At 43.1% G+C, this 18,708-nt stretch overlaps 1 protein-coding gene across 19 annotated transcripts in view; it reads right to left on the minus strand.

The window, feature by feature from the left end:
* SVIL (supervillin) overlaps window positions 1-18,708 on the minus strand; it is a 601,346-nt gene that overhangs the window by 296,481 nt on the left and 286,157 nt on the right. For 13 of the 19 annotated variants that reach the window (XM_069211277.1, XM_069211281.1, XM_069211275.1 and 10 more), the window contains 3 exons: window positions 6,222-7,139; window positions 5,694-5,864; window positions 2,210-2,244 (listed from right to left, as the gene is read on the minus strand). In XM_069211277.1, the coding sequence (XP_069067378.1) occupies window positions 2,210-2,244; window positions 5,694-5,864; window positions 6,222-7,139 (1,124 nt within the window). The remainder of the gene's footprint in view (window positions 1-2,209; window positions 2,245-5,693; window positions 5,865-6,221; window positions 7,140-18,708) is intronic. The other 6 variants (XM_069211279.1, XM_069211274.1, XM_069211286.1 and 3 more) reach the window with 2 other exon arrangements.

Below are 18,708 nucleotides of genomic sequence, written 5' to 3' on the forward strand. Positions count from 1 at the left end.
GCATTGCCCCACCTGTGCCAATAAAAACGCTGCCTCACTTGTGTGGCTGAGCCTAGTGCTGTGACAGGGACAGATCAAACCAAGCACAATGGGAGAGCTTTTGTGGAGAATCCTAGTGACCTCAGTTGGATCCGTTCATGTCGCTGGCACTAGCAGAAAGACTGTTGCCCATTTCAGGTGGGTGTAGGGGCATAACCAATCACCATGGTGGTTGGCCACCCCACTCCTCTTTTAAAAAAAATATTCCCTATGGTCTATTGGGCTTTCTGGCCCCCAAGGGTAGATCTGAGGTAATTACCCACCTACCAATGGGGGTGGAGCATGCATATCAGGGTCTACTGCCAGCCGTGAGGGGCCATAAAGACTTAAGATCCATTTATTTTGTGTGAGGGCATGACCATGCCCACTGTGGACAGCCCCCACCCCTTATATATCCCCTTATATATTTAAAAAAAAAAAAGAAAAAAAAAAAAAAAAAGATGCCTAGTGGGTTTTCTACTCCCATACAGGAGTGGGGGTGAGGAGAGGGGACAGGGTGGGGACTAATTATGCCCATCTACTCCATGGTGGTGGGGGCAGAAAGACTGTTCCAACTTATGAAGAGGGGTGGAGGCTGCAATGCCCCACCCCTATACAATACATATAAAATTAGTCCCTGGTGCATTTTCTGTCTAACCTGAGTCAGCCCCCTGAGCACCAGGACAGTTAAAGTTAAGTGAGCCGATTGGCTCATTTCACTTTTGTTTTTAGTGAAATGACATCAGCTCGCTGTGCACTGTGATCGACATTTACTGAAAACCCAACACAGCCTCAGGAGCTGGGGAAACTAGTCACCGTCTCCCAAGGCTGGTTTGTGGCACAAGGAAATGTCTCTGGTACCCCCACCAAAGGGATTTCCAGTGCCATGTGCACGGACAACTGGCAGCCATTCGACACACATGAGCACCATTGTGTTGGACGGCTCCCAGCCGTCAGACGCACAGAGGGAGTTAAACACAGATTGTGACTTAAGTGTCTATGTTTTGCATTTCTGCAATTTTTATAGTTGAGCTTCAAAAGTGTCCCAATAAATGTACAGCATTATCACTCCCCTCCCCGCCAGCAAAAAAAAGAAGAAAAAAAAAACAATTTGACCACATTTATGTGACTAAGTATGCCTAGCATTGGTAGTTCTGGCCAAACATACAAGCAGAGATAACACCTAACATTTTGGATGACAAGACTTTACATTTTACAACTAGATAATCTCTGCAAAGTCACTGATGTAGATCTCAGAACCTGCTCAGAATTAAGACAAAAAGGGAGGAAGTTTAGGACACACAGATTAAGTTATCTGCCCACGAATTAACAGTGTAGTCAAATGCAGAACGTCAGACTTTGGGCAATCTTTATTGGCTTCGTTACAGCCCTACTGCCATCAGAAAGCTGGCCCAAAAAGAGCTAGTGCATAAACAAAGCTTCTGCAAATACAGAATCTGGGGATATGCAAAGACTTGACAGTCTTGATGTGTTCAATTTGAGATAGTCAGAATCCACATTAGGGTCACTACCCAGTAAAACCAGAACATAAAGATGTATGACCACAGCCTTTCTAGAAACCACCCTTAACCAATTTTGAGCCATGGCATAATTCGAGAGGCTATTACCAAGGCTCCGGATACATTGAGAAGGGTGCCATAATTTGGAACTGCAGAGCATAACACTAAAATCTCAAGTGGATTTTTAGGATTGTATTTTTTTTTTAAAACAATCTGAATTATCTACTCTTTGGCAAGTAGATATTTTTAAAATTTTCACAGCGTTCTAGTACACAGTCAACAGCTATTTTTCTTTTCCAGTCCGATTTTAAGACACCCGCTTATTTTAAGATGCAGATCGCTGGATGAAAGAGAAAAGCAATTATACAAAATAAAATTGGATTCTCACAATTGTTGAGGCTTTCAGATTTCTTTGCAGGATTTTTCATAATCCTGTATAATGGGACATTTCTGGAAGTGTTTGATGGCCAATAGTAAACAAGCTAGGTGGGTGAATTTGCACTCAACGTAGGAGAGGAGGCAAAGAACATTTTTCATCTTTAGCTGTAATATGTTTGAACATTGATTTGAGTAAATTTTGAAAACATAACATGTTCTATCAGTTAAAAACAAATCATAGACAGTTTGTCTAACAACGGGTTTGAGGTGTAACAGAGGGGAGAGACACTTGCCTTCAACAGGTGGCACTTCTGGACTCACAGAGGACCTAATGGAATGTCAACAAATGAAATGAAAACACAAATTAGACAACTAAATGAAATAAAGTCAAGTTTAACGATCTGCTTTTGTCTGATAAAGCATAGTGGGAAACAAAAATAAAAGAATGCTCAACATTTGATGGGCATATAAACAACATTCATCAGGGAGGTCAATTGTCACACGATGAATGAATGAGTGTCCATCAAATAAGCTTTAAAGAATGTACATTATGAACAATAAATCACATAAATGTACCAGAAGATGATCAAAACATTTCTATCGGTTAGATTTTACACTACCAAACATTTAGCTCCTATAGAAAAGTTTACTTACCCGATATGGTGCTTTGTATAAAGACAGGTATTCTCCATTGACAAATGCATCTCCTGACCTCCAGTCAAAAGATCCTGGAACCATTTGAATAAGAACTTATCCACAAACCCAAGAGTTTACAAGGCAACCTAAGTAGTGATGCAGACTTTAGGAACTAGTCCCAGACTGTCAAAATAAAACTCAAAATCTTGCAGCACCATTATTTAGTTGACTAAGTTTGTGTCATGATATATCAATAAAAGGAATGAATAAAAACAGATGTTGCTACCCTCTTGGCCCCAAACGTATGAATCTCAAGAAACACTATCTTGCAGGAACACAAAGCATAAACACTTGGTTTTCAAAACGACATTCAAAGCAAAAAAAATGCTTAACACGTTGATGAAACTACCTTATAATGGAACAAGCTTAAGTCAAGTCAATGAAGCATGGACCTCCCGTATTCCCATTGTCGACGAAATGTTTAAAATTTGGGATACTATTTCAAAGGCATGGAGAGAGTGTAAATATTGAGTTGGAAACTGAGCTGTTTAATCCACAATGTAAATTATTTTTCCTAAAACAGTCATTGGACCATAAAGAAGGTATGTTGATCAATTCCTCACTAAAGACATCCAGAAGAAAAGTAAAATGCAGTAGAGTTGTTCTATAGTGCTGTAGACATTGAGGGTTTACCACTACCCAGTTTACAAGAAAGAAACCAAGACTCATATCAGGGTAGAAAAGGGAGATCCTCAAACATTTCCTCTTGAACAAATGTCTGGTTTGGAGCTATCTGGAATGACTTGCACGTTCCATCTATTGACATATTAGAATCCTTTCGCTTTGTTGCAAGCAGGTTAAGAGGGATAAGTTTGGAAGGACCCCAGGAAAGTACTAAACTTTGCATTGTGATGAGGAGATCTTATGACAATCAAAAAAGTGCCCTATAGTCAGCCAAAATAAGTTGAACCTCATGGACCTAACAGACTTGCAGGGCCACTACAAGTCTGCAGCTTGGAATAATATGTTTACTACTTTGAGTATGACTTGAAAACAAAACAAAGTATGCGACTGGACAAGAAGAAAAATATCTTCCCAAGCACTAAAATGCATATATGCCAAATTTTGTTGTTCATGTCAGCAATGAGGCAAATTGATGTGAGACGCTGGGATTTAAAGGCAAGCACTAAAAAATTAATTGCTTACATATCTGGCATGCAAGTGTTAAATGTGGACTGTATACCAGATCTACCATTAAAACACCATCTAGGCTAAAGTCTTTAACATAACATATACATAGTGTAGGCTGGCTATGTAAAAAATGCCTAATACACACCCTCTGCTTTTTGTTGTGCTAGCGGGAAAGATCTGGACAAGAGTTTGTGTAGTGGTTACTCACTTTCAACTGGACAGAAACCAGGGCCTTCACCAACCCCCTCGTCACAATTAAATAGACAGGACTATATTTTTTTATTGTATTCCTCAAATTAATGCATGTCAACAGCCCAACTTTCTGCATCCTGGAAATTCTTCCACTCCCTCAGTCTAATCATGAAAGAAAGGTAAAACGTGTCCTCATGCATGTGTATTGTTGCACTGTAGTCTACACCAGCCTGCCAAAAAGCACTGAATATTAGATTGAAAAGAGATAAGTGAAGCCCCTAAATGGTGCTTATACCTATACAAAGGTGGCGATGCTATGCCTACTGTTGGTTCCCCACTGAATTCTAGTGGAGACCAGGATCCATGAATATGCCCAAAACAAAGGACTGCTAATAGTGCTCAGAAGAATTTTAATATTTTCAATACACAGAAGCCTGAAAAGCAAAAATTTGACTGATATCCTACTAAGTGTCCATGGAACAATTAAAGAATTCTAGATTTGGGCCAAGCGGATGTATCAGTTTGGGATTAGAAACTTCGAACAGTGAAATCTACTTCAGCACTCTGAAGAAGCCCCAAAATGGTTAGCCCAAATCAATTAAGCAAACTTTCATCTGATCTATAAAGTGTAGTTAATTTAACCATCCAGTTATGTAGTTAGGATTTCACATGATTTTAATAGAAGTGTGCAAAAGCAGACAAAATCTTATAGGATATCTTAAGTCTTGGAAAGGCTGTATGCTTTGCACAAGTAGGTCATCCTTTCGTTTATGATCCAGGTATGGTTATTGATGGATTCACGCCTTCCCTCCATTCTGCACATTTACTCGCCTCCTTTACACTTTCCTTAATTGATCCTACATTCCAGCAAAGCAAACACTTCACTGGAGTAGTTTCTACTGCCCTTTTTAGTGGAAGATAAACAAGATGTATTCTTGATATCTGTCTTATAGGGACAGGCTGGATTATACATCCTATACAAATCTCAACCGCTTTGATGAAAGAATGTGCGTCAATATTTAATGTCGAGACACTGGTTCTGCTGACTACAATTAATGGCATTTTTTTAAAGAGGTATCCTTGTTGGATATAACAGGAAATTACCAGCACTGGGATGGTACTAAGAAAGGGTTGTACAGGTTTGAGCTAATAAACTAAAAAAGAAAAAAAAAGAAAAAATAGCTACATTTCAGGATCCTTTGCCAGGAAAGACTAACTCAGTTTTTCAAAGTGTTCTTGGGTCCAGTCACTGGAGGACAGGTATTCAAAAGTGTGGGTAAAAGGAGAATTTGGCTTAGAAAATAAATCTCAGAGGAGATAAAAGTTATTAATTTTCCAGACGCTAAGGCACTTACATCACCTGGTACATTTCTAAACAAAGAACACTTTGCAAAGGTAATAGTAAAACTCACAACCTTTCATGTCCTGCCATTCTGAAGAGTGCTATGCTTCTTACAAAACTAGTCATATTAATGTTGGGTTTGACATCGCTCCCACCCCACCCCCCACCCCCAAATTGTGGGGTCTCAAAATTTAATTCAGGTGCCCTCCAAAGAGATTAAAAGTACCCACTATTTGGAGAAGATGGGCCTAAAAGTCAACATTACTTTTACATTAGCCAACATCTGTTGTAGAGGATTTGGAGAGCTCAACAACTCTTCAGTGCAAGTGTTTAGGGAATATTGTTTGTTCAGACAAACTCCAAAGCAATACAAGTACATGTAGAGTACAGTACCACAACTACACACAATAGCCTACCTATCAGATTCTTTCCGTTCTGCTGAGGTTATAGGTTGTGTTCTAAACCTCTCCGAGGATTTCCTACTTTCACCGGGAGTAATATAGCGGCGTGGCTTTCGACTGCCTCTTTCCCTTTCAGAACCAGCCAACAAGTCAATACCTGGTGATGGCATCCCAACTCGAGATTCACTTTTCGATCACAATTAAGGATAGAAATGAAATGAAGAAAATAGAAAGAAAAGAAGTAAAAGTACAGATAGATGCAACTCAAAACAAAAGCCACTCAAACTCAGTCTATCACTTCACACTACTTTCATGCATGTTCCATGCAAAGAAGTATGGCACGCATGCCAGCTTTGCCATTACTTGCATGAGCAAGCAAGGGTGAACACTTAGGGGTGACTGTTCTACCACACAAATGCTGAAATATATTGCGGTGAGCTAAGCACTTGTGTTTTAATGCAAAACACAACTAGTGTTGAGGCGTGGGTAAGTTCACAATGACGTGCAAGGGTAATACTGAAACAGGTTTGAAACATCACCTACAGTTCAGGTTTCTTGCTGGAAGTGGCAGTCTCCAAATAGGTGTTACGAAGCTGAGCAACAGAGACCTTCGTATCAAGTATGCCAACCTCGCCATTGGGTAGACTTGGTTCTGTGCTTTGAAAGTCAGTCCCTTGATTCATGGTTGGTTCCTTATATTTAAAGACTTCCAGCTTTGAAGAACCAGTATCAGCTGACAATGAGCGAGTCAGCAGCTTGTGTTTCATTGCAGACACTTCTCGAGTAGGGCCTTTCGATTCTGCAGGAGGCAAGACCGATCCACTATTGATGTACATAACAGTTTCACTTCTTTCAATGTTTTCAGGGATTGTGCTCTGGGAGTCTGACATCTGTCGAACAGAAAGTTGCATATCCTTCCGAAGTGCTGAGGTTTTAACAATTGGCTTTCTTACAAGTGAAACATCAAGTGTGGATTTTCCGGCTTCTGCACATCCTCGGTCATTTGTGCTCAATACTGGTTTGTGAGTTCCTGGTGGAAGGACTGTCCTTCTACATCTTAACAGCTTTCCAGGCTCCTGTTGCTCTTCTACATTAGACAATGGGCTTTGCAAAATATCTACTAATTTGCTGGACTGAACTCCATTGCTTCCTGGTGATATATTTGCACAGCTGACACCAGAAGGTACAGTAGGTCTGCTCACAGAAACTGTTTCAGGTTCATGCATCTTGACTACTTTGGCAGTGTGGGCAAGGCCAGCAGACTGGATTTGGCCATGAAGTGGTTGATGAACTGAACTTGTTAGATGACTAGAAACCCTATCAAATGCAGATGTTTCAGACTGCAGAGGCATGTAGTGCACTGGAGCAGGATGGTGCTTTCTTTGAGGAAAGAAATCTGGGGAAAATTCAGGGCTCCCACGTGAGCTTTCATCTTTCACCAGCCTCTCTCTAACTTTAACTCTTTAAAAAAGAAAAATGATTAGTGCTCTCATCACCATTAAATGAATAAATGGCAGCAGAATGAATACACAATCTCTACAATGCTAATTGTTGGCCTCCTGATTGGTCACTACTTTACATAATGAAGGCCTTCTGTTTGAATAAGTGCCAGAGTATCATGAGAGATGTCCAGTTTGCAAGTATGGAATTGTGGAAAATAGAGAATTTAACACTGACGTAGATGCATTACCACCTCTACAACCAATTGCTAGCCGATGTTACATTTTTGACTTTTACCTAAATATCAAGATTACAAAGAATTGCAACTTTCAGTTAATACTATTTTTGCACTCTGAGTTTAGTGTGCAGAAAAAGCAAGAATGCAGAGAAAATCCACAGTATTAAAAATGATTAACTCTACATACAAAGTGGACATCTTTTTAACTACAGAAGTATAACAGTATGGTAAATTTGTTTGCATTCACACACATTGCAAGAAACCTTTACATTCATCTAGAATGACTAGGGCTCGTGGTGTTATGGTATTTATTTTTTATATTTCCATCTATTTATCCATATTTTGTTTGCTCATTTTTTGGTATTTATCCGTTTTTATGTTGTATTTACAATATAAATGAAGCAGCAAATGGCATGTTTCCACATTTATCTAGCAGATAAATGTATACTTGCACATCAATGTCTTAAAGGTTACAGCGGTATACTATGCAATAGCATTATATGAAAACCCTTGTATTGTACAATAGCATGGATACCTGTAGAGCTGTATGTAAGTAAGCTTAATTAGGAAATCTATTTCCTTTTTGTCTGCCCACCTCTCAATCTGTACACCTACAGACCTGCAATTCACGATTGACAGTAGAGAAAGTCATCCAAAGAAGCCCATTTTCTGTATTTAAAAATAAATACAGATCGGAAAATAAATAGTTTTCGGTCTGTATTTATCTGCATAAATCACTATAAACAGAAACCCGGGAGCCCAAAATAGAACCTACAGGGGCTAATCAAAAGTAAAATCTAAACCAAATTTTAGCCAAGGTTCAAACAAACTACAGGAATACACCAACATCACCAATCCAGTAAAATGCAAGTATAAAAACTGATTGCAAATACAAATCCCTGGTCCTACAACAGGAGTAAAATGTACTATTAAAACCCCTGTCATAAAAAATTGACCATGTGACAGAACTTTGAATGTACTTACTATTAATGTACTAATAATGTTGAATTAAAACTGGGTTACATTGAATCAACAATGGATTTTAAATGTTATATGCTTGAAGCAAATGAGAATCCTGCATGGTAATCAGGTTCTTCTGCAATGAAAATGCACTCTGCCCCACAAGAGAAAAGCTTGCCCACATAATATCAAATACCATAAATTAGCTATGTTAAACAACAAAATTTAGGACTTTCCTGCCGAGACAGGCATCTCAAACAGTAATTGGAAAATCCACCTAGCAAAACACTGAAAGAATGATAGAGGAACATGCAGTGCAGAACATGTGTAATAGACCATGCTCTCTCCTAAAGTGAGCTTCAAACACGGCTTGGTGTATTAGATAAAACAAAAAAATCCTGCCTGTCCTATAGTGGGAGGCAAATGTGATTCCTTTATAAAAGAAAATGGACAATAAATTTTATGAGCATCTGGAAGAAGTGATCTTGCTACATTAGGAATGATGGTCATGTGACTTCTGTAGTGCTTAGAGATGCTTAAATAATCGAGCCTGGGCAAAGCTTATAGTTATGGCATTGGCTGCCAGACATTTGGGTTTGTCAACGCTTGTTTTCTTATGGTTTTCATAAACTTTATTTTTGAGGAGCGGTCAGGCCAACGCTCAAAATAAAAAAAAAATTAAAAAAAGAAAATTGAAAGGAAAATAACTCAGGCCTCAAAGCACACTGCCATAGCAGTCACTGGTCGGCAGGCATACTCTATTGTGGGTATGTGAATTGTGAAAGAACAGTGTGTCAATCACAGTGAAGTTAGCCAACTGCCAATGCACCCTTCTGTGGTGAGAAAAATAAAAAGGAGACGGACAATAGATGAAGAGCTGGATTAAAGCCACTATAATCCAGTAGATTATTTAATTTTAGTAAAATTCAAACATTCTTAGACAACACCAGCCCTAACAAAATTTCCATACACCAGCTGAGAAGATGCTTTTGTAGTGAGCACCAGCATTCTCTGATCTTAGGAAAGGCATGGACAAATCTTTAACAGAAAGTTTCAGATGGAAAAGAATTTGCTAAATACAAAACCGAAAAATGAAGACTCAGGTTCTCATTTGACTGGCCAATGCTTTAGACAGATTTGATCATTTATGGACATTTGCCCATCTCCGGTGTCTAGCAAGTATCCTCCCTCAAATCAAGATTGCCAGTTCCAATTTTTCAGTCGTCATTGTTCTTATTTAAGATCAGAGTTGAGGGACATCTCATTTAGGCCTCAACCTTCCCGATTCACAACTGAAAAAAAAGGAGCAGACATAGCTAGGCCATAAAGCAATCTGAAAAGGATTGGGTTGTTCGCATATAAGTAGAACTTTCATCCCTGACGCTTTCAGCCCACTATTTGTTTTAGTGTTTCGTTCAGGTTTCTGTTCCTCCCCCAATACATGGGGCACAGGGTCCGCCCACTTCAGCCACTGACTTACCGTTCAATGACCGGATTCTGGTTCTGCACAATTTGCACTTACACAAAAATTCCCTCTGTATAGTTTTACAAAAACTATTTACAAACTTTGGCAAAGCCAAAAACTGGCTCCTCAAACTAGGCTTTTCCATTGCTTGCTCTCGATCAGCTCCAGTGAAGCATGTACATCAACTGGAAGTGGATAACAGCTAGAGGTACCCGTTTGTAGTAGGACAGTTGGGATCATTTTTACTGATATTCTAGTTTGATATGCCAATCTTTATGGTAAACTAGCCACAACAAACTGACTTTCTCTCCCAACCTAAATAAACCCTGAAGGGGGGAGATGAAACTAGGCACAGAAGCACAGTAGAAAGTATGGAACCACCAAATCATTTATTTGAGATCTTCTGTCTCAAGACATTATTGTAAAAGACACGCAACAATTAAGACCAGGTCACTCAAACGTGGTACTATAGCTGATCAGAAAACAATTGACAGCTGTTACTAGCCCTTAAATTCTGAAGCTTCTGGGATCATAAGGTCAGGGTTGGCCAATCCCAATCAGATGAGATGGTCATCTGACGGCTTATTTCCATTTAGCAGCAAACAAGTCAAACAACCTGTGATCTATTTCCTGTTTTTATCGGGGGGTGGGGGGCATGTCTAACTGCCAACCAAGATGGCCACACACTGAAATAGCTCTATAGCCATTGATGACCAACTCACTTAAACGTCAAGAATTTTGACAAAACAGCCAAAACAATCACCATGAAGGCCCTAAGCTAAGACTGAGCTACAAGAAGTGGGGTTCTCAACGGAACCCACAGGAGAAGAAAAGCAGACCTTGAGGCTGGAGAAAATGACTGACGACGCCCGCAGGCCAGAAGACGTGAAGCAGGTTCCAGCTGTCATCAGTGAGCAACAGCAAACCCAGCGCAAGAGACTAGATCACAAGCACCCGACAACCAGCGGGGAGGGGCCCGACTGAGGAATACAGAAATGAACGGAGCAGCCCCAGGGGACGGATGTCATCTGGCAAGGGTAGCCGAGGATTACAGGCTTGGGAGTCAGCTGCGACTCGGCAGCTGACAATGTGGTAATTTGGCTTATGGTGAGAAGGTAAACATGGCCGGGAGCAGCAGGCGGCAAAGACAGTGTGGTAGACACCTCATGGCACCAGTTACCACAACCTGTGACTCTGCACACCACCACACAACAAGGAGATAAGAGTGAGAGCACAGCTCAACTTCCTCTGGCAGCGGACTGCCTTGGGCGGTGACTGTACGCATGGCACAGCTGTACTCCCTCCGTTGCGCTCTGCGCTGGGAGAAAGTCCAGGCACACGGTTGTCATGAAAGACAATACTCAGTGTCACAAAAATAAAGGTACCTTATTTTAGTGACCATACCAAAAATACTTTGGAGAGTATACTTAGGAGGCAAAGGTAAGTAAAATACCCCAACCCAAAGCCCAGGAAAGCAGGAGTAAAACACAGCAAGTTTCCTAAAACACACTACAAGTCGTGATAGAAGATAATGCAAGAACGAGAAGAGACTGCAAGACAACAACAATGGATTCCTGGACCTGAAGACCTGTGGAAGAAGGGGACTGAAGAGTACAGGGAGAACAGGAGCCCCTGCTAACCTGGATGAAGGTGCAAAAGAAGAACCACCGGTGAAGTCAGTATTGCACTAAAGAAGACAGATGCAGGTTCCTGGTTGGTGCAAAATATGTCCCACACCAGATAGATGAATACAGTCTGGTTTGCGTTGCTGGATTCCGCCAATAAGCCTTGGCACCCACAAAGCTAACGGTTAGTAGAAAATGGCACTGCCCAGAACCAGGAGGGACCTGGTGGCATCTACCCAGGAGGGTGAGACCGAAGGGCCTGTCAGCAACTCGGAGCCCTCAGAAGACCAGTCAGCGTGCACAGGAGTCCCACTGCACAGGGATAAAGGAGGTGCAAATGGAGGCCCATGTAGCACGACACAAACAATTCCCACGCTGCCGGAGAACCACGCAGAAAGCTGTGCATTGCAGGATGGAGTGCTGGGGGCCTAAGCTGTGCTGTGCATGAGGAACTTCTTGGAAGATCGCACACAAGCCTGGCAACTGAAAGTCACGCGGTGCACGGGGGTACTGTCTTGCATGGGGAGGCAAGCTCTTACCTCCACCAAAGTTGGCCAGCTGGATGTTGAGACTGCCAGAGTCACTTTAGTCCACCACCTGTATTTCTGGATCCACGCCTGTCTGGAGAGGGGACCCAAGCTACCAGTCGTCACTGCAGAGAGGTGCCTGCTGAAGCAAGAAAGGGACTCCTTCACTCCACTGGAGATTCCTTTGGTTCTTGTGCAGGCTAAAGACAGGCAGTCCTCGGAGGATGCACAACCTGGAAACTGTTGCAGTTGCTGGCAGGAGCTGAAGATACAATGTTGCAGAAGTTGTCTTTGCTTCTTTGTTGCAGTTTAGTAGAGTTCCTGGAGCAGTCAGCGGTTGATCCATGGGTAGATGAGGTAAAGGATGCAGAGGATTCCTGCTGCAGTCTTGCAATCCAAGTCTGAAGAAACACCCTGAGGAGAGACCCTAAATAGCCCTGAAAGGGGGAGTAGTCACCTAACCAGGTAAGCACCTATCAGGAGGTGTCTCTGACTTCGCCTGCTGGCACTGGCCACTCAGATGCTTTCTGAGTGCCCCACCACCTTGGAATCCAAGATTGCAAAACCCAGGGACACTCCGGAGCAGCTCCGGGAACCACCCCCGGGGTGGTGATGGACAAGTGTGTGGTCACTCCTCTTTCCTTTGTCCAGTTTCACGCCAGAGCAGGGGCTGGGGGTCCCTGAACAGGTGTAGACTGCATTATGCAAGGAGGGCACCATCTGTGCCCTTCAAAGCATTTCCAGAGGCTCTGGGAGAATACCCCTCCCATGCCTGTAACACCTATTTCCAAAGGGAGCGGGTGTAACACACCTCTCCTAAAGGAAATGCATTGTTCTGACTTCCTAGGACTGAGCTGCTCAAGCCCGAGGACGGGCAGAAGCCTGTCTGAGGTAGCAGCAGCTGGGACTGACGGTAAAACCTCAGAAGGCTGGTATGGCAGTACTGGGGGTCGACTGTGGAGCCCCCCAGAGTGAATGGGATTGTGCAACCAAAGCAGGAATTAGTATAGGGGTACAATTACCAGTTGTTAAATACCTTACCGGGCCATATTCGGAGTTATCATTGTGAAGCTGTAAATAGGTATTGACGAAGTCTGGGAAATTGGGCCTGGACAACGTGGGGGCACCTCTGCTAGTGCAGAGGTGCCCTCACACACAGGTACTTAGCACCCAGCCTTCAGGGTCTGAAGGCCTGGCATTTAGGGGACTTATAAGTGACCTGGTGCAGTGAAAATGGCTGTAGAAAAAGTGCATGTTCTATTTCACACAGGCTGCAATGGCAGTCCTGTAGAAGCCTTTGTATGGGCTCCCTATGGGTGGCAAAAGAAATGCTGCAGCCTATAGGGATCCCCTGGAACCTCAATGCCCTGGGTAACCTATGTACCATATACTAGGGACCTATAATGGGGGGGCCAGTATGCCAATTTGGAGTTAAATACTGGGTTACCAGTATGTAAGGACATATTTGGAACCAGAGAGAGCTTAAGCACTGTGATCCTGGTTAGCAGGATCCCTGTGACACAGTCAAGCATGCTGACGAAAACAGTGAAACAAGCAGGCCATAAACTATAAGCACTGGGGTCCTGACTAGCAGGATCCCAGTGACACCGTAAAAACACACTGAAACAGGCCAAAAATGGGGTCAACCATGCTAGAAAGAGGCTACTTTCTCACAATAGTCAGAAACCGCAGTCCCCACACCTAGGCAACCATAGATAAATATAAGGTAGCAAGGCCTGCCCACTGAGGACCAACCCATACAACGGAAAGGGTGAGAGGAGCAAGCTTGCCCACCCAAAGATGAACCGTCCCTGTGCGAGATTATGGCCGTAATCCAATATATGAGAAACACAATGGAACCAAAGATAGACGCAGTCACAACCGAGCTGAACCTCCTAGGAGGGGACTTCCATAATATTTCAGGTAAGGTGAAAACACAGGCCTACAATCTACAAACGAGAGGCTGGAAGAACAGGTCTAAGCTCTGAGAAAGCAAACCACATTTATAGCAGCCAAACTCGAAGATCAAGAAGGCTGGTCTCAAAGAAACATCAGGGTGGTGGGGGTCCTTGAAGGGGTCACAAGCACCATTGTGGAACTCTTTCTAGAAGATCTGATAACCTCTTGGGGTGAAGAATATTGGTCATCTAAATTTTTCCTCGGTCTAAAGGGGAAACACAGAGTGCTGGGTCCACCACCAAAACCAGACGCTCCTCCATGCACTCTCAACCCCAGAATTGGTCACTTCTAAGACGCTTTCCTCCGGGCGGCCCATTCGCATGGAGACCTGCACATGGAAAACACCATAATCAGGTTCTTCCCTGATTTCATGCTGCACGTAAAGAGACAGAAGAAATGTTGAGGAAGTCAAAAGAGCTCTTCAAGATAAGGAAATGAAATACGATGATGTACCCAGCCAAGTTAATAGTGATTCCAGACGACAAGATATGGCACTTCACTAACCCGGAGGATACCTGGAACTGGCTGGAAGGCTGGAGAACAACAAGCCAAAAAGAAGCATAAAACATACATCCCCGTCCACAACCCAAACAGGAACTGCAACGGTCAACCTCCAAGGGACACCAACACACCCCCAGATCCACCAGCAGAACCATGAAAACAAAATGGCAAAGCCTCAGCCATTCTGAGGCGTTCCTTGTGCAGATTTCGAACTCAGGGGGTGAACTGTACTACACTGGAATAACCTGATCTGGGAGAGGTCCTGGTGGGAGGGCCAGAAACGAGTACAGGGCTTTACATAGGTTAGCTCCTGGCTTCCTGTCCCACAGCCACGGTAAAGATAAAGGGACTAGGTGGCAAGGTCATCTAAATACAGACAGCCAACAGGGACGACAGTAGCCAACCCACGTGAGCTGATGTTATTTACTGGGTAACAGGCACTCGGTTGGGGAGGGTGGCAGTTTTAAGCTCATAGTGCAGGATAGCAGGGAAGGGGTAATTATGGGGTTTAGTTCAACAGTTCTCAAAAGTTACAATGTTAAGGCATCATAATAATTCAGCATTATTCAGGGGTGCCAAATCAGAGATACACAGAGCAAAATTAACTACAGACAAACCCAATCAAGCAACACACAAGGTGCAGAGAAATACTTATCTGATATTCATACACCAATGGCACTGAAATATTGAAAAAAACTAAACATCTGGTAACGGATTGGGAAATAAAATTAAAATGACACTGGTACTCCAATGCCTACAAAGACAAGCCCCAGCTATAGTATTCATTCAGGAAATGCACCTACGGGACACTCAATACATGGCCTTAGGTAGATACTGATACAACATGTAGGCACACACAAGATACACCACAGATTGCGGGGGTGGGAATCCTACTCAAACGATCAGTACCGGTTACAGTCCAATGCATATGGGCCAATCACCTTGGCAGATATGTGACAGCTTCGGTGAGGTGGGAGGGTCCTACACTAAACCTCTGTTTTCCATATGTGCCACTACGCCTTAATGGCACAACCTTCCCAGAAATTGGTAAGCTCCTCCTCGCATTACTGACTGGGACATTAATAATGGGAGGTTACATGAACGGTGTAATGGATCCTGGGACTGGTAGATCAAGCAAATCAGTCACAGTGGGAACAAAAGGACAATCACAGGTTTTTGGACATTACTTGGAAAGTTACTGTGTTTAGATAATGTTACCACAGCATGTTTTAGTAATATATTTATTAAAATTGAGCGTTTAAACAAACTGAGAAACACTCCTGCCCTAATGTCAGTGTTGTTAGCAATCTAAAATAAGTCCTAGGTTATGTGGGTTAGACCTCATGGGTATGTGGGCTAGATTCTGGTTATGCATGCAGCAAACTTCAGTCTCCTTAATCAAACAAATGTTTTTTTTGTAATGCAGAAATGCGGATCTAACATATTTGAATGTGCAATGTTATATGAGAATTAAGAAAAAGGCATCTGTTAACTATTTGAATAGGATCACACAATTTGAGACCCGTTTACGAGTCAAGAATACATTACAGTTAGGTAGAGTAGGTTATTTAAGTTACTTGACCTGCAGGTCTAATAACATTTTTAGGATTTTTGGAGCACTGATTACACTCCTTTACAGAAGTAATGGGGATGGTAGACCTGTGGAGGGAACAGGACCCAGACAAAACAATAAAATTACTACTCGTCTGCTCACAATACTCTCTCAACCACATCTTCACACACCACTCAACAACAGATAGGTTCAGGGACGCACAGCACTACCCTAGAGGCATATCCAATCATTCCCAGATAGAAGCTAGGCTGCTGGGTCCACTTCGGGACTATATACAGCGACCGAGAACAGATACATAGTTCCTCACTGACAACATAAAAGAAAATCAGGGAAGGGGCCAAACTCTACTTTGAGAAAAACCAAGGAACAGTGAGGCCTGCCTGCACCCTTTGGGAAACCTATAAAACGGTGTAACAAGGCCAGGTTCAGGCCCCGATTCTGGGGTGGGGGGCCGTGCAGGGAGTGGTGAAGGAGAACAAAACGTAAATTGAGGTGTGGGAAAAAGAACTGGCACAATAGGAAGAAAGGGCAACCGAAGAAGGGACCGGCAGTCTCACCTACCAACTACAGCTTAAGCAACAAGAAATCCGGGCCTTGTTAGAACAAAGCACAAAGGCATGCACTGGCAGGGCAGCGGCGACTATACAACACTGGGGACAAGGCGAGCAAAGTGCTAGCCTAGCTGGGAAAGAGGGGCCAGGGCAGGTTGTGGATCCATAGAAGACAAAGTAGGCAGGAATTATACAATAGACAGAATACCCCTTTGCTGCCTACTTTGAAGAGGTATACACCTGTTACATCCAGAACAGATGAGGATTGTGCAGACTTAAAGATATTACTCTGCCCGAACTAGCTCAGGCGGACGAGGACACCCTGGAAGCAGACTTAACAGTCTAAGAAATAACAGCAGCCATACGGAGCCTGCAATCCAGGAAAGCGGTGGGACCAAACGGCTTACCGGTGCTGCGCTATAAAATGTTATCCACTGAAGTCGCTAAACCCATGGTTGACATGTTCAAACAGGCGCGAGAGGAAGGTTGCCTCCCAACTGACTTAAGAGTGGCTACCATAGCAGGGCTCCACAAAACAGGCAAGCTACTAACCGACTGTATCCTTGCTACGTGGGGTCATCACCTCACTTATACACCCAGATCAATCAGGCTTTATGCCAAATAGGAGTATGCGTCTCAATCTGTGAACACTGTGTGGGGTGTTACATAAGACAGAATCATTCCACTCAGAACAAGCAGTGTTGTCCCTCGATGCCAAAATGGCATATGACAGCTTAGAATGGAACTACATGTTTGCGCACTAGCCAAGTTGGGTTTTGTGCCAAAATACTGCAATTGGGAGAGACCTTTTTTAGCATGCACCACTGGCGAGGGTTATCGACAGAGATGCCCACTCTCACCAACGATCTCTGCGTTGGCATTAGAACCGCTGACTGCATGGGTGCATCAAAACCACCTGATAGGACTCCACACAGGCAACAGCTGAGAGGAACGCATATCCCTATATGCAGATTACGCTGTGCTATACGTCTCTAAACCACGTCTGTCCATTGACCGGGTAATCCAGATCTTTAACATGTTTGGAAGTTACTATGGCTATCAAATAGACAGATCCAAATCTGTGGTGTGCCACTTGACGGGTAGCGCCCTCGCACTGCCACCGGATTGCGCGGTGGTGCCTAACAGATTTAAATACTTGGGAACCTACATGATGTGTGTTCCACAGAAATTCTTACGGAGAAACATACATTTCCAGTTTACTAGACTAGGCAAAGACGTGGCACATTGACGAAAGCTCCCACTGTCAATCGCGGGTAGAGCAACCCTGTACAAAATGATGGCTCTCCCACTCCTTTTATATGTCCTACAAAATACACCATTTAAAATCCCAATAGAAGTGTTTTTTTTTTTAAATAGACCTGAGAGGTCCATTCATACCTCTGGGATGGCAGCACCCCGAGAATAACACTAAGCAAATTGCAAAGGGGAATATACAAAGGAGGTCCAGCAGTGCAGGACATACGAAAATATTATTGGGCGACGCAGCTAATAGTAATCAATGATTGGGTTTTTCAGAGCAGACTGAATCGGCCTGTACAGTAGATGGAGAATCCATGAAGCCTTTCTCTACAGCAGCCTAAGAGAGCAGACCCTACTAACCTACACACAGATGAGAGTATGGACGGAGACCACCATGTGTGTAGGCTTGGGGTGGAAAACTGAAAAATCTGACCTCCCCACCCCCTTGTGGAACAGTGACCAGCTCCAAGAAGTGAGGGGTCTCAAGGGCTTCTGCAAGTGGGAACTGATTGAAATAAACGATCTAGGGGACATCTGGAGAGAGCGGGCCATAAAAGATTTCTCAGACTTGAGCCAGTAACGAACTGGTGGAATCCAAAAGATATAAATACCTGCAAATTAAGCATGCCCTGAGTAGATATGTACCAGAGGGTGAGCAATTACCAGAAGCTTCTCCTCAAGAGGACAGGCTGCTCTTAGAGCCCTTACTGGAAAAAGGTAACTCTAGTATATCTAAAGAGAAGGAACAACTCTCCAGATCCATTAGTGGAACTCAGAAGTGTGGACCAAGAGACCTGGGGACACAGACGATGACTGGACGGAAGCTAGTTAGAGCCCTAGGAATGTAGCAATCTGAACCACATTCAGACTGATCCAACTTCGAATACTCCAAGGATCGTACTATTCCAGAACAATGGTACACAAGATAGGT

Source organism: Pleurodeles waltl, chromosome 10, assembly GCF_031143425.1.
Source record: "Pleurodeles waltl isolate 20211129_DDA chromosome 10, aPleWal1.hap1.20221129, whole genome shotgun sequence".
NCBI lineage: Eukaryota > Metazoa > Chordata > Amphibia > Caudata > Salamandridae > Pleurodeles > Pleurodeles waltl.